The 17,385-nt window shown below is 47.7% G+C and overlaps 1 protein-coding gene across 1 annotated transcript in view; it reads right to left on the reverse strand.

Moving 5' to 3' along the window:
- Positions 1-10,537, reverse strand: part of FAM178B (family with sequence similarity 178 member B) — a 131,660-nt gene extending 121,123 nt beyond the window's left edge. The window contains exon 1 of the mRNA XM_075562677.1: positions 10,133-10,537. Within this exon, the coding sequence (XP_075418792.1) occupies positions 10,133-10,537 (405 nt within the window). The remainder of the gene's footprint in view (positions 1-10,132) is intronic.
- Between the last annotated feature and the right edge of the window lie 6,848 nt (positions 10,538-17,385).

Genomic DNA, 17,385 nt, shown 5'->3' on the forward strand with positions numbered 1-17,385 from the left:
TAAATCGGCAGTTTTGTCCTGGAAGGAACCATGTGTCAGGGGAAGTGATCCTGCTCCCTACTTTCCCCAGCAAAGAGGACCTGGGCCCTCTTGTTCTCCAAAGGGGTCCTTCTTTAGGTCCACCCCCAAGGGCCAACCCCCATGGCACCAGGAAGGTCACGCATCGAGGGAGAAGTGTGAGTCAGCGCGCCTTCTCATTCAAAGAAGAGATGGGTAGGCATAACTGTAGAAACACTAAAATCTGAGCACGACAAAACAAAACCCTCTATTGAAATCCAGCGGGGCTAAGAAGGATGCATTCGGAGGTGGTATCTGGCACACCGGCCTGCCCATGTGACCCCTCCAGAGCTACTGATTCAGAGAGGGGCACAGTTGTCTGCTCCCCGATCTTTCCCCAGCCCCACCACAGGCTGAATGCCGAGAAGGGACTCAGCCCCGTTCTGCTCAGTGGATGGCGATTAAAGAGACTCTGAGGACAGACCGACAAATCTTCTCCAGCGTAAGGAACTTCCCACCCCCAGCGAAGATGAACCAGGCTACGGGCAGTTGTCTGCCTACTGGGTGCAAGCTCAGATAAACTGAAGATCAACCAGGGTGCCAACGCAACAACGGGGAAAGAGATCCAACTCACCCTCAATATGAGAGCCATCCAACAGAACGAGACTGGGCGGCCCAAGAAGACGGCAATCGAGCTGTCAACCCTGTCTCCTAAGGGTGCAAAAGGGACCCTGGCTCAAATGTAGTTGCGAGAGGACAGTTATTAAGTCCTGAAGTGACACAGACTATACAAAGACACATCATCCGGAGGAGAGAAGCCACCAGCACGAGGTTAAAATGGCGTCCACAGGTTCGCTGTGACACCAAGCTTTCCAAGGATATGGACGGGCAGAGGAAACTGTCACGAGAGCATGACTGGGGCCGAGCAATACACTGCAATGACAGGTGGGACCACAGAAGCAGGAGTGGGATCCTGATTAGGACAGGTACATCCTTACAGAGAAGGGCTTACAAGATGGATGCAGGGCCTTCCGACCAAGGAAGTCCGGGCGAGACTTATAGAGCATGACCATCCGAACCCCTGTCCTACCCCCAGGAGAGTGTCCTCCATCAAGGACACACCTAGGTAGGCCCCCGAGGGCAAGATGAACATCCTTGGTTAATGACCATGACCAGAAACATCCAATGGAGGTTTAATCTATGTGGGGACTCTGCAAATGGATGGTGGGCTGTGGCTGGCATCCTTAGTCTTGTGAACCAGAGGGTCAGAATTTAAACTCTAACAGATCCCAAAAGCTAGCAGTTCAAACCCATCCCATGGCTCCGTGAAAGAGTGGGGAGGGGGAAAATGAGCATCAGATATTAAGGGCTCAAGTAGAAGGCAAATGTTTTCAGAATGATGAGGGCAACAAATGTACATATGTTCTTGACACAATGGATGTATGCATGGATTGTGATAAGAATTGTATGAGCCCCCAATAAAATGATTAAAAAAAATTACAGTCAAGAAAACCCTCTGGAGCCAGGTTTTTAATTCTACCCTATAACATGTGGAGTCGCCATGTCATGGGCTAACTTGACATCAAACCAAAAAATCTCAATACCATTGACCCAGAGTAGCTGGTGGCTTCAAACTGCTGACCTTGAGGTTAGCAGCCCAACATGTGATACACTTCACCATCAAGGCTCTTGGACTTGACATCAGTCTCTGAGAAAGATAGTCTTCAGTTAGTTAAACACACAATTAGCATTAAAACCAAAACTGCTGCCATCGAGTTGACTGTAATTCAGAGTAACCCTAAAGGACGGGGTAGAACTGCCCCCATAGAATTGCCAAGGCTGCTGTTCTGTGCGGAAGCAGTTTGCCTTGTCTGTCTCCCAAGCTTTTGGTTAATAATCAAGCACTTAACCACTGTGCCACTGGCTCCTCCAGAATTCCCATCTAACCTCGTATAAATGGACTCCTAAGCAAACAGGAGGATTCAAAACAGCTGTCCATACCAAAACCTGTGTATGTGTGTGTAGCGGGGGGTGGGGGGGCGTGGGGAGCAGAGAAAAAAAACCCTGTAGCATGAAATATTTGTAACAAGGCTTTTCATATGAACCAGAAAATAGAAGCATAAACAAACTGTGGTATAGCCATGCCATGGCATATTATTGAGTCATAAGAAGAAATGAGGTCCTGAGAGATGTACAACATGGACTCAGTGAGAGACTGTGGACTCCAAAGGTTTCCATTTACACCAGATATAGAAAGTAAGCAAATCCATAGGCAGATCAGACTGGTGGTTGCTGGGGACAAGGGAGAGGGAGGATGGGGGCTGGCTGCTTGACGGATATCAGGTTTCCTTTAGGAGCCCTGGGAACACACTGATTAGGAGCTGTGCTGCTCACTGCAGAGTCAGCAGTTCGAAACCCCCAGGAGAAAGATGAGGCATTCTACTCACACGTGAGTTACAGCCTTAGAGACGCACCGGGCAGCTCTACTCTGTCCTATAGGGTCGCAATGAGCCAGCACGGGCTCGATGACAGTGAGACACAGACACTTCTGAAGTGATGTAGAAGTTAGCAAAAACTGGTTTGCTGGGGTGAGTCCTAGTTTAATACTAATGCACTAAATAAAATGATTTTAAGAGACAAAGTGTTGCTACAAGCTATGACATAGATGAAGCCTGAGAACACTACACGGCGACCATCCATGTGTGCTGCGTGTCTTAGTGATCTAGCGCTGCTGCAGCAGAACCATGACAAACGGGCGGCTTTAACACACAGAAAACAAGTTTCTCATAGGTTAGGATACTGGAAGTCAGAACTCCAAGTGCTGACTCTAGGCATGTAGATTCCTAAACTTCTTTGGCATATTGCCCCTTTTCAGGAAAGAGGAAGAAAAAGAAAGTACCCAGCATCTCCCTGGCAACGAAACATTTTTTTTTTTACATTTTATTAGGGGCTCATACAACTCTTATCACAATCCATACATATACATACATCAATTGTATAAAGCACATCCCTACATTCTTTGCCCTAATCATTTTCAAAGCATTTGTTCTCCACTTAAGCCCTTTGCATCAGGTCCTTTTTTCCCCCTCCATGCCCGCTCCCCCCTCCCTCATGAGCCCTTGATAATTTATAGATTGTTATTTTGTCATATCTTGCCCTATCCGGAGTCTCCCTTCCTCCCCTTTTCTTCCATCTCCCAGGGAGGTCACATGTGGATCCTTGTAATGTTTCCCCTTTCCAACCCACTCACCCTCTACCCTCTCATATTGCCCCTCACACCCCTGGTCCTGAAGGTATCGTCCACCCTGGATTCCCTGTGCCTCCAGCTCCCATATGCACCAGTGTACAACCTCTCCCCTATCCAGTCCTGCAAGGTAGAATTCGGATCATGGTAGTTGGGGGGAGGAAGCATCCAGGATCTGGGGGAAAGCTGTGTTCTTCATTGGTACTACGTCGCACCCTGACTGACCCATCTCCTCTCCTAAACCCTCTGTGAGGGGATCTCCAGTGGTCGACAAATGGGCTTTGGGTCTCCACTCTGCACTTCCCCCTTCATTCACTATGGTATATATATATATATGTATATAGCATGATGCCTTATACCTGGTCCCTTTGGCACCTCGTGATCACACAGGCTGGTGTGCTTCTTCCATGTGGGCTTTGTTGCTTCTGAGCTAGATGGCCACTTGTTCACCTTCAACCCTTTAAGACCCCAGACACTATCTCTTTTGATAGCCGGCACCATCAGCTTTCTTCACCACATTTGCTTATGCACACATTTGTATTTAGCGATTGTGTTGGAAAGGTGTGCATCATCGAATGCCAATTTAATAGAACTGTTCTTGCATTGAGTAAGTACTTGAATGGAGGTCCAATGTCTATTTGCTGCCTAAATACATGCCTGTATTTGGACCTTTATAAATGCCCTTTGCCTCCTAGTTCTTTCCTCCATTTCCTTTTACTTTCCTCTTGTCCCACCATCATGCTTAACCTTCATTTGGGTTTCAGTAATTTCTCAGTTACATTGCTCTTGCTTAATCCCTACCAGGCCTCTCTTATCCTCCTTGCCACTAATTTTGGATCACTTGTTGTTCCCTTGTCCCTGGGTTGGTCAACACTACCTCCTTTCCCCTCGCCTCCCCTTCTTCCATCCCCCCGGGAACCATCGGTCCCATTGTTTTCTCCTCCAGATTGTTCATCCTGCCTACCTTATCTAGATAGAGCTACAGAGATAATAATATGCACCAAAAAACAAGTCATAGCAAGACAAAGTAACAAAAGAGAACACAGTGATGACAACAAAAAAGAAAACCAATGACCCAGAAAAGATTTAATTAAAACAAATTTTTTTTAAAAGAAAAACCTGTAAATAGATCAAGGTCTGGTTTTTTACCTCTAGGCATGTCCTCCAGTGGATTCCGATGGGGTGTCACACTCTAGCTCCAAAGTCTATCCTTTGCACTCCCTTGGGAGCTCCCTGCTGTGCTCCCCCCATCTCCGTTGTTCTGTCACATGCCTTTAGTGTTTTGCATCAGTGTCGCGGGGTCAGACCAAGCCAATCCCGGCACTGAGTCTCCAGTGTTGTCCCCCGTAGGGCCATGGGTCAGCGAGGGATGTTGTGTCTCATAGTGGTCCAAAAGCCATATGGTCCACTCTGTGCATTGGCTGTTTAGAGCGGGTATATTATCCTCCTGGCCTGGTGGGCCAGGATGTGTGCCACTCTCTCTTCCTCCCTTTATTTGCTCCCGTGTGCTCTGATCAGACATGCCCTTCTCCCCTAGCTGCAGCTTCTGTGCCGTCCTGTAAAGTAAATTCTTCTGGGGGTAGGGGCAGTTGTCCACATAGCTGGTATAGGGGCACAAGTAAATTTTTGATGAAGATAATTTAAAATCAGTTGCAGCAGTACACCAAGGAACTGCCAGAAATTCACGGGGAGTCAGCAGATGATACAGAATAAGGCATATCATTACTGTCAGATGGGTTTTGGTTGAAAGAAGAAAATATCAGAAAGATATTCACCTGTGCTTCACCCACTATGCAAAGGCATTCAACTGTGTGGATCATAACAAACTCTGGATAGCACTTTGAAGAACGGGAATTCCAGAACACTAAATTGTGCTCATGCAGGACCTATACTTAGACCAGGACCTATTCACACACACGTTGCCTGGTTTAAAATCAGGGAAAGTGTGTACGCGGGTTGTATTCTTGCACCATACTTACTCAGTCTGTATACTAAGCAAACCATCTGAGAAGCTGTGGACTCTGGGAACCACAGGGCTGTCACAAGGGGAAAGGCCTTCAACAAGATGGACTGACACAGTGGCGGGGACAATGGCTCGAAGATCACCAGCACTGGGGGGGGGGGGCACAGCACCGGGCAGTGTTTCCTTCTGTTGTGCATAGGGTCACTAGGAGCTGGAAGCCACAAGGGCTACCTGTGCCTTATCTGCATTGTTGGAAAGCTGATCAACCCTCTTGTGGGCCACACTTTCCTTATCGCATACAGAGTCCCACCCACTCATTTTGTGGGAGCTACATGACCATACAGGACTAAACCAAACCATTCCCCACTGCCATGGAGTTGATTCGGACGCACAGTGACCCCGTAGGGCAGAGCAGAACTGCCCCATTGAGCTTCCAGGGCTACACGTTTACACAGGCAGACTGCCACATCTTTCTCCTGCAGAGCCAGTGGGGATTCCACAGTGCCGACTTTTGGGTAGCAGCCACGTTTTAGCTACTCTGCCACCAGGGCACCTGTGCATGGCTAGAAGGGCAGTGATGAGGAATTCACTGCACCGTAGGTTGCCAAGCATTGGGGGGAAGGAGAAAATGGAAGTGACTGCCTCAGGGATGCAGGAGTTCCTTGTGGGGTGACGAAAATGCTCTGAAACAAAATCGCGGTGTTCGTGGGCAACATTGCAGACGTACTGTATGCCACTGAACTGCACGCTTTTAACTGGTTGAAATAGCAAATTTTATGTTTATTTTCCCCAAATAAAAATCAATAATTCATGCTCCAAACAAAATAAGACAAGAAAACAATTTAATGTAAAACATTGTCAAGTACGTAGAGGACAACTTAACTAGGTAGAAATCATGAATTAAAAGAGAAAATAAATTTTGATGATTACAAAAGATGGCAGGGAAGGTTGGGAGGGAGGGAAAAATCACTCATCAGAGAGTCAGCACAGTTTAGGTACGGAGAAAGGCAATATACAATGAGGATGTCACCACAGCATGACCAGGGCAAGGAAAACCCTGGAGGTACACAGAGTAAAAGACACCAAGGCAAACACCCTCACATCCTGCAACCACAGTACAGCAAACAGTATTCTATGAGTGAATACACGGGTATATATGCAAACTGAACAGGGAGTGGGAGGCAAATGGGACCACACCCATAAGTCTATATATGTTTAGCAAAGGACATTTCTATGTATGTATTTATATCCTGTGTTAGGCTGGGTTCTCCACAGAAGCATATCTGTAACTATGTAGATAAAATTTATATCATGAATGGCTCACACATTGCAGAATTGGGTAAATCCAGTCCAGTTCAAGTCCATGGATCAGGTATTAAGCTAGAGTCTTCTCCTAACTCTCCTAGCTACGGCGCACGATGAACCAGGAAGGATAAAGAGCAATGATGAAGCCATAGTCTGGTGGATACAGAGGCAAAAGAGTCCAAGGTCAGTAGGTCAGGCTTATGTTATAGAGTTCAAAGAGTCCAAGGTCAGCAGGCAACATGGTGGGTAGTTGGCTCAGGTGCAAAGACCTGAAGATTGATGAGGCAGTACCGGCATGTACCAGGGAACCAATAGAGAGGTCTGCGGGGCTGGCCCCAATCCCAACTGTGTGGACAGCACTGGGGCTACAGTTTGGGAAGAGGGGCGTGTCGGATTAGAACACCCGGGAGAAACAAAAAGGGATGGAGAGGGAGGAGAGGACATCCTGGCCCAAGCCCTGAGGACCATGCTCCTGCTCGGAGCAGATAATGCATGGGGAGGACCGTAGGGCCTGCCCCATCACGGGACACGGTGTCCCTCACTGAACCATGGCACTGAAGGGGACAGCACTGGAGATACAGTGTGGGAATAGTGCCCGGTCTGGCCCCATCATGCTGGGACGAGGCACTGAGGGCATGCAGCAGAGCAGCAGGGGGAGCAGAATGATGAACCCCCCGGGAACACCACAAATAGTCTTGGGAGACAGAGTGTAGTTCCCCATCAGACTCGACTGGAAAACACTCTTAAAGGCCAACAAACAGACCTTAAACTATTTATAGGCTTTTCCATTTTTGTCAGTGGTTTATTGTTATTTTTGTTGTTATTGTTTGGTTGGTTTTTGACTTCCTTCATTGTTTTATTTGCCTTTGACTGTTTTTTGTACATATAAATGTATCTGCATGTCTATCTATATAAGATAGGCAGAATAAAAAATTTGGAGATGAAAAGAATGGGACCAATGGTTCTGGGGGGATATGGGAGAAGGGGGGGGGATAAAGGTAGGGGACATGGGGGAAACCAACCCAGGGACAAGGAAACTACCAGTGAACTAAAATCAAAGGAAGGAAGGTCATGCGATGCTTAGTGGGGCTCAATCAAGGGCAATGTAGCAGCGAGGAATTATTAAACCTGAATGAAGGCTGAACATGATGGTGGGACATGAGGAAAGTAAAAGGAAATAGAGGAAAGAACCAGAAGGCAAAGGACATTTATAGAGGTCTAAATACAGGCATGTACATATGTAAGTATATATATATATATATATATATATATATATATATATATATATATATATATATATACATACATATACATATATAAAACAAGAGGGGAATAGAACTATGTGCTCATATCTATATGCCAAGAATTAAGGTTGCAGATGGACATTGGGCCTCAACTCAAGTACTCCCTCAACAAACCCAACAACAATTTGTTCTAATAATCTGGCATTATGTGATGCTCACCTTCCCGACACAATCGATGAAAACAAATGAGTACATAAGTAAATATGGTGAAGAAAGCTGATGGTGCCCGGCTATCAAAAGATATAGCATCTGGGGGTCTTAAAGGCTTGAAGATAAACAAGTAGCCATCTAGCTGAGAAGCACCAAAGCCCACATGAAAGAAGCACACCAGCGTGTGTGACCATGAGGTGTTGATGGGACCAGGTATCAGGCATCTAAGACCCACACAAAATCAGACTCAACGTGAATGGGGGGTGGTGGTATGGAGTGGAGACCCAATGCCCATCTGTAGACAATTGGACATCCCCTCACAGAGGGGTCACAGGGAAGAGATATGTCAGTCAGGGTGCAGTATAGCTCCAATGAAACACAACTTTCCTCTAGTTCTATGGTGCTTCCTTCCCCCCACTATCATGACCTCAATTCTACCTTACAAATCGGATTAGACCAGAGCATGCACACTGCTACAGCTAAGAGGCCACAGCACAGGGAACCCAGGATAGATAAACCCCTCAGGGCCAATATTAGAATAGAGATACCAAGAGCATTAGGGGAGGTTGGGGGGAGAAAGGGGGAATTAATCACAAGGATTAACCTGTAACCTCCTCCCAGGGTGACAAAGTGGATGAAGTGCAACAGAGGACGATGTAAGATATGGAAATAAAAAGCTATAGCTTATCAAGGGTGCGTGAGGGATGGTGGGTGCGGTAGGGAGGAGAAGAAATGGGGAGCTGATATCAGGGGCTCAAGTGGGAAGAGAATGCTTTGAAAATGATGATGGCAGCATATGTGCAAATGTGCTTGACACGGTGGATAAATGTATGTATTGTGATGAGATGTAAAAGCCCCCAATGAAAGTATTTAGGAAAAAAAAAGATTGATGAGCCAGATCCAGCCAGAAGCATGCACACTTCCCCACGGCATCTACTTATACTGGAATTAGGCCACACTCTTGACAAAACATCCTTCCAATTGCATCAGGGCTGTGGCCTGAGTAAGGGGCTGCACTACACCCCAAATCCTCCCACAGTTGCTTGGCTAGTCACAGCAGATTCAAACATGGAGTTGATTACATTACATTAGGTCCTATCTTGGAGGATTACCAGGCCACAACACTGAGAATCCTGGTCCAGCTAAGTTGACACAAAACTATCATATATATCCTGCCTATATAACCACATATACAGTAGGGTCACCGAATGGAATTAACTCATTGACGGTGGGTTTTGGTTATCGAGCAGAGCATACATGGGCACAGAGGTATGAAAACTTCTTAGCCACGATCACACCCTGAGGAACTGAGTCCCTAGGCTTGGGGGCTTGGGACCATCGTCCCGGGGGACTACTGGGTCAATCGGCATTGCGTCACCCACAAAGCCAGTGCTCGATCTCCTACTCTGGTGCGGAGTAACTAGTCTGGAAAGTCTGCGAGAAAGAAGAGTGAAGAGAATCCAAGACCTGAGGAAACCGCTGTCCCAGAGACGAAGGACGGCCTGAACCCCAGCACCCACAGGCCTGACCCTGGGAGAACTGCAACCCTGAACTGCCGCAGCTCAGTGTTCCTACTGGGCTCACCCTCAAGGGTGCTAGGCAGGAAGACAAATGTAGAACAAACTCAGAATGATTAAAATGACCAGGCAAGCCCATGGCCTTAGACACCCTTTAAACCTGGAACTGAACTCCCCCAGGTGGGCATCACCTCTGAGCCAAACCACAGACACGAGCAATAATACCCATGATGGGCATCCTGCTCAAAGTAATCACCACATGAGACCAAAAGAGCAGCACTCGCCTACAAAGAAAGCCCAGAAGACAAAGAGGGCAGGAAAGAAGATCGGAGAATTCTGGGGAAAAGCAGGATGCGGTCACGCTTCAGGGACTGCAACTGCCAGGAAGCAGAAGATGTACAAGTGGTTGAATGGAAAGCGAATTTGCTCTGTAAACTTCCATCCGGACAATGGAAAAACAGAACAACAAAACCCCTCTAAGGAAAAACTTTAAAAGAGAAAAATACATAAATATAAAACAGCATACAAATTCTCATTATAATCTTACACAGTTGTTTAGATATGAAGTATTTTAAACGTGTGCCTACTTAAGCACCTGAGGACCACACTGGCCTCCTGCTGGGCCGCCAAGAACGCCCCTCCCTCCACTCACCGGGGCGGAGGCACCCTTGTGAGGCTGTCCCTTTTGGGGGCTGGGAGCAGAGCAGTAGAAGGGCCTGCCGACCTTCATCTTCTTCAGCTCCCTCAGCTGCTGGTACTTCTGCAGGCTGGCCTGGAAGCGGCGGCTGAAGATGCCCGAGGCAGGCTTGCGGGTGGACGAGAGCGGGATCTGATACCAGCGCAGGCTGCGCAAGCGCTCAGAGCGGGCCGACGGCTGGTCACTGGAGGCCCACTGCTTCTCTGGGGAGTAGCTGACCTCCGCATGGAGACTGGAGCTGCCCTTCTTCCGGGGTTGAAGGCCCACGGACACTTTCCCTGGGCGGGACTGGGCAGCGAGGTGGTCTTTGATCCCCCTCTTGGCCCAGGGACTGCTTGACCCCTTACAGAGGTGGGACATGTGGCTGGCAGTGGGAAGTGAGGAGTCAAGACTGTGGCCAGCCTGCACAGAGAAGGGCGAGGGTCCTCCAGGGCCCTGGTGGAGGAGCGGCCTGATGCTGGCAGGTGCTATGTGACGAGGTGCTAACAGCTTCAGCCGGAGACTCAGCCAGCGCCTGAGCTAAGGCAGTGGGGAAGATCGGTGCATCAGGTCTGTTATCACCTGCGAGGTAAACAGAAAACACAGTGCTTAATCCGCCCCGCCACCTCAAATTCTGCCCTTACCTGCTGTCTGGAGAGAAAGAGACTCCTCATTCAGTCACAAACCCATGCTGAGAATGGGAAGGGTTTTCCCACATGCCTACAGTATTGAAAAGGTGTGTGAAAGGTGCCCAGCCACCCCCAGATCTCTGGGGATGCACTCTGTTGCCTGGCTCTTGATGGTACAAAATGGAAGAGTCTGGTGTTGACCAGATCCCCACTTTTTCCTGAGGGAAGTCACCCAGATCTTAACAGTCACCAAGAACTGGGCCGCATTGAAGGCTCCACTGAAGCAGTGTGGCTTTTAGTAGGCTGCCAAGAGGAAGACGAGAGACTTAAAACGGACAAAAGGAGGGAGAAGAGATTCTTTACATGACTGACAGGGGGGCCTTCGTCCTCAGCCAGGGGAAACACTCAGAGTGGAGAGGCAGCTCCATACCAAGGAGCCATCTCAAAACTAACGCAGCTCAGCTGCCAGTACGCCGCATATGCCCCGCCTGATCACACCAGAAAGAACTGCCCGGCTGGACTCCGCATGACGTCATGGGGCTTTGGCTTCCCACTGATTGTCCATGTCTTCGCGCCACCTTGGTGCGTGAAGAGCTTTCGTTTCTAGCTCAGCCCTTCCCACAAGGACCTAGAGCACACATACTCCTACAGGGTTGTTCACACTTCTACTCCCTTCCTGCTAACCAGGCTCTTAACTTCCACCTGGAGCATGGCATTTCCCGGCTGCCCACTTTACCCTGCCAGTTCCCTGCAGGAGGGATGACGATTGTGGGAAAGAGAACTGGGAAGAGTGTGCATGTGGGCATCCATGTGTTGAGGAGTCTGGGAGGCCAGGGCTCCCGTGGAGGGAACCTTTGAGTCCGTGGGTTGGAGATGCATCCCACTCACATTCTCCTTACTAAAAGGTATTCCCCTCAATGTCCCCCCATAATAATGCCAAATTTAAGGTGCTGTTTGCAAACACATGGCCACTTACTATACTCTTGAAGGTCAAGTGCCTGCAGGCTGTCTGCTATCAAAAGCCATCAGACCTTATTGTCTGTGCCGCCCTAAGTAAGGCCCACTCCCTTCTGATAAGGATCACAGATAGTTCCCCTGGAGAAGAGCTCAAAGACATCTAAGGTCAAGCTAATTCAGGGAGGCCAAGGTTAGGCTGCCATCTTGACTCTAGAGCCCGCCCATCTTGTTATGGTCGTGCCTTCCTGTCACATGTATGCCTCTAGAGCCTCCCCTTCCTAGTGTGTGTAGACCTCCAGCTTGTCCCCCTCCTGCTACATGCATGCCTCTTGTACAACCCCTTCCTCTTACATATGTACTTGTTAGGTAGCTTAGCCTAGGGAATTGGGAAGTCCATTTACGCATGCCCAGGAGAGCCAGCAAAAGACAAAAGCTGGATTTTCCCGCCGGTGGGCGTTACACCTGGAGCAGCCCACCTGGGCTGGGTGATTGCAATTCAGCCAATGGAATTGACCTGGGGTCATTCACCACACCTCCCCCGGGAACCCTTGAAAAGGCAGGGACCAGAAGGGAGAGGGTCTCTTGGGCACTTGTGCTCTCTTGGGCTCTTGGGCGCCTGGCCTCTTGGTCTTTTGTCTTGTCTTGCTTGGGCGGTCTGGTGGTCTTCGTGGGAGGAGAGATCCTTGCGTGTCCCGGAGCAGTCTCTGCCAGGCCGCATGGTCAAAGGAATCCTATGGGTGCCGCGTAAAACCTGATGCTTTGAACTTTCATTAAATTCACTTGGATCACGAGCCCGGCTTCGGCGTGAAATCTTTCTCGCGTGGAGCTAAGGACCGAGGCTGAGATTTAGGCTGGAGAGAGAAACCTAACATACTCACCATGGCCTGTGTGTGCCCGAGATTATGTAAATTCGTGAGAATACAGTACAATCTCTCTCTCTGCTTAGACCTGGTTCCTGAAGCAGTCTTGGAGGTGAGCCCTTGCATGCTTTATTTTGTCAGATGTCTTTTTAATTTACCCCTCAATTGCACAAAAAATCAACCACCCCTTGGACCCATTCGGTTGTGGGGAGGCTGGTCCCCCACCCATCAGTCCACTTTATTTCTTCAATGGCGACTTATACTCAGTGTTCAGACCCCTTCCTCCTCATTATCTTCTGCACCTGGGTCACACTTTCTCCCCAACATGGCAACCTCACCACCAACTGTGCTGGTCCATTTCTCTTCTTTAAAAAAAACCACAGTTTTATTGACATTCACATTATCATATAATTTAATAGTTTAATGGCATTAAAAAGAGTTGTGCAGTCATCACCACAATGAATTTTAGATTTTATTTCTTGTACTGTTAATAGTTTCCAATTTTCTCCCAAACCCCTGCCCCTGCCATACCTCTAAGAAATTATTAATCCAGTTACTACCTTTATAGCTTTACCTATCCTGGATTTCATACAGAGAAAAACTACAGAACAAAACCCCCCAAGCCCCAATAAAAATAACAAACAAGAAAAGCCTTTATCAAAAAGAAAGTAGAAAATATTTAAAACTAGAACAACTTTAAAATGGGTCAAAGGGGAGCTCAAATGACAGAAGTGTTAAATTTTAATCTAACTGCATCTACAATAACCCACTGTCCAATGCACTGTCTGATAAGAGGGCTATGCACACCCTGAGGGGACTCACAGAGGCTTAATCCACATGAGAACCATGCAAATGGGTTGGGGCTTTCGTTGTTATCCATAGCATAGCAAACTGGGTGTTCAGAATTTAAGCTCTAGTACGGGCCCCTCCTCCAGTATTAGATTTCATTATTTAAGTCCTCAGATCACACGGGTTAGTGCACTTCTGTGTGGACTTAGCTGACATCAGGCTTAAACGGTTGCCTGTTTTTTTAAAAAAGACTTTATTAGGGGCTCATACAACTCTTATCACAATCCATACATATACATACATCAATTGTATAAAGCACATCTGTACATTCCTTTCCCTAATCATTTTTTCTTTTTTTTTTAACATTTTATTAGGGGCTCATACAACTCTTATCACAATCCATACATCAATTGTATAAAGCACATCCGTACATTCTTTGCCCTCATCATTTTCAAAGCATCTGCTCTCCACCCAAGCCCTTTTCATCAGGTCCTCTTTTTTTCCCCCTCCCTCCCCGCTCCCCCCTCTGGTTGCCTGTTTTAAAGCAAGCCGTTAGGCCCGCAGCCACCCCATCTGATGTCTTCACCACACTTTGCTGTAACACTCTTGTCTTTAGTGATCTCTTCATCACAACAAGTACAGAATAGGGGCGCCACATAGAAACAAATTGTTCTTAGATCAGAGCTACAACTAAGTGTAAGCTCAAGATCCATTCAGGTCACTAGCTATGATTTATAGCTGCTCCTGGTTCTGTTCAGAGGCATCGTTATCCTACTGGGGAACACTACACTTAGTCTCTGGGGGCATATGACAATTCTACGGATAGTATCATTAATTTACTGCACTGTTGAGTAAAGGAAAGTTACCTATGACGGCTTTAGACCAAACACCTGAATTGTTGACATGCACAGATTTAAAACTTAAGTGACTGGGCACTATTTATACCAACAATGTGGGTTGGATATGGGCAATCAATAATATTCATTCACTAGCACAGAATGATGCCTGCTAGGCTGAGACAGGTCATAAAAAAGCAGAAAGCATGAAAAGAGAAAATATATGCTGGTTCCGAGCTGCCATTCATCGGCACCCTCAAAACTACCTGCCATTCATTGGGTACTCTCCAAACCAAAGCCCAAAGACTCCAAAGCCATGACCTTGGGATATTAATTATATGCTGCTTCTCATACTTTTTCCTCATGCTTTTTCAGTTCCTTAAATCTCTGCAGGTAAGTTAAAAGCAAAGTCCAGCTCTCAGTGGGGTTTCCAATCAGATCCTTCTGGTGTGGCCTATGAAAAATGCCGTGTACCTAGAAAAGGCAGAATCTAAATTCCCAGTTGCTTACAGCAAGTGGCCTGGGTCCACCAAGGGCTGGATAGACACCAAGTCAAAAGTGTCCAAGGAGGGACATAATTCTGGCGTAGTCCTTTGTCAGCATGTCAATGGTGCTAAGTGTTTTTGTTTGTTTTTTCCACATGGCAGGTTTCCCCACCTGATTTATCCACCAACAGAAGTGAAATCTGCATCTTCCACACACACGTCCCTCTCTCCCACCTCTTGATTTGAATTTCCATTAAGGTTCACGAAGCACTTTATAGGAGTGCCTGTTGATTTGGGATGGCATAGGAGGACATTAATGGCAGGAACTGATGGGTCAGCTCCCTCTTCCCAAAACTTGAGAAACGGAACCCAGCTGAGTTGAGGCCTCCCCGGTCAAACTGGTTTTTAAGATGCCCAAAGACAAGGGTGATAACGGCTTATGAGCAGAGGCAGGCTGACTACCTCATTGCTTAGGAGACCAGATTAAAATAGTACATGATGAAGGCTATGAAATAAAAGTTTAGATATTAAAACAAAAGAAGAAATTGGCAAGAGGCTACAGTATTAAAAATAAAAATAGAAAAAATTGTACTACAAAAAATATGACATGACTTCAGAACAGAAGCCTGCCTTTGTCTTGGTGTTTGTCCTTACAATAGTAGTCTCATGCAGTATCTGTCCTTTGGGATTGACTCACTTTGCTCAGTGTACTGGTTTCCAGGCCTATCCTTGTCATGAGGTGTTTTCTGGTTTCATCGGGGTGCATAGTATTTCATTGTGCGGATGTACCAGTTTCTTTATTCATTCTGAACCCGATGGCGTTTGGGCCGTTTCCAGCTTCTTGCTACTGTAGACTGCTGGCTGCCATGGACATGGGAGAGCACACGTCTGTTTGTGTTCTGTCTCTTACTTCTTTGGGGCAGATACACAGCAGCGGTTTTGTTAGGTCGTATGAGATTTCCATGCCCAGTTGTTTCAGGTCGTGCCGTACCACACGGTGTCCATTCATTTCAATCTTGACCCCCCACTGCCTGCCCTCTATTTGGGCTGCATTTTAGCCAAGGCCACATGAACACAGGGCATTTCCTTCCCCTGAAGTTTCACCTCTCTCTTGCCTCCTTTCCCCACCTGCGACCTCTCCAGCCATTATCTATTGGATGTATCTGCCACCCACACAGAACAGGGAATCCTGCGTCCCTCACGCCCGTGTGGGGTTCTGCCCCCCAGTGAGCACACTGAAGCAGCCTCGCTGGAGTGTCTTCCTGCGGAGTCCCCCTATGCACAGCTGCCTATTTGTCCTTCCCGTCTCAGCTCACACGCGGTCATGGATCGGGCTGGGTCCTCTCAAACTATGTACTGTAAATCCTAGCCTTACACCTATGGACGTAATTCCATTTGGGAAAAGGTCTCTCTTTTGTAGACTAATGAGGTCCTGTCAGAGTAGGCATGTGTTAAACCAGTCATGTTTGAGACTTAAAAGGCACAGATGAAGCTCAAAAGGAAGCACAGCTGTGAGATGTCATGCCACCCGAAGGTCGATCTCCAAGGAACCAAGGACTAGAAACCGAAAGACACAAGTATCTTCCCCCATCGCAGACCGTCAAAAGGCCCCCCGAGTTTCTGTTCCTTAAAGCGATCCACATTGGGAATGTCTGCTAGAGCAGCCCCAGCAAACTCAGACCCTAACCCCCATCTCTCATCTCACCAGGTACCAATGCCAAGTCCTCACGTCCCTCCTGGGCGTCTGCCTGCCTGTCTGTACTTCCCACCGCCTCTAGATCCCTTACTGCCCCGCCCCCTCACTGCTACCTGGCACAAAGTAGGTGCCTGGTTAACTAACACCAGCTAGCTCAATGAGAGGACCCGTAGTTCTCTCTGAGCACCATTTCCGTGCTTCCGCTCACATGGGGCTGTGCTCCCGGTGCTCAGTAACACCGCTCACACTCCATTGGCCTAGCTCTCTGAGGGCCTTCATTCGTTTTCATTTTAACAGTCACATAGCCTAAAAGCCACTATTTAAACTAGTATTTCTCAACAGGGTTGATACCACCCCCCTGGGGGGTGGTGCTAGAAGGATAGGGGGTTACAAAAGCAGCTATCTACAATTTATCCTCCATTATGGGCTAGAGTACACAAGTTTTTAGTTGGGAGTGCTTTTTTTTTTTTTCCTGAAAAGGGGCAACAGACCAAACAAGTATGGGAACCATTTAAAACCATTTTCAAGTATACGACTGAGTGCCTCTGTGTATGTTCAAAATGCCAGGCAACCACTGCCAGTAAGTTCCAGAAGCTGCGTTCGTCCCGCCACTCCTTTCAGAGAACAGCTCCTGTGGAGTGGTGCAATGTCTGGAAACGGACCTCATGCTGGGAGCGGGCCAGTGAAGAAGAGGAAGACCCTCCTCCAGATGGACCAGCACAGTGGCTGCAACAGTGGCTGCAACAGTGGGCGCAAAAGAGAGAGTCAGGATTATGAAAGCAAAGCAAATGGTCTCGTGCTTAGGGACGTGGTATATCTGCAAGCAGAGCCACAGTGCAGGAAAGCAGGTGGGACTCCGGGCAAAGGCATATCAGGGTACACTTGGCAGCAGCCCTGAGTGCCATGAAGAGTGGAGGTTGGTAGTTTGGGCCTTCCTTAGGGAGGTGCAGCGAGCTATGCATTGAGCTGCTAACCAT

Source organism: Tenrec ecaudatus, chromosome 11 (genome assembly GCF_050624435.1).
Source record: "Tenrec ecaudatus isolate mTenEca1 chromosome 11, mTenEca1.hap1, whole genome shotgun sequence".
NCBI lineage: Eukaryota > Metazoa > Chordata > Mammalia > Afrosoricida > Tenrecidae > Tenrec > Tenrec ecaudatus.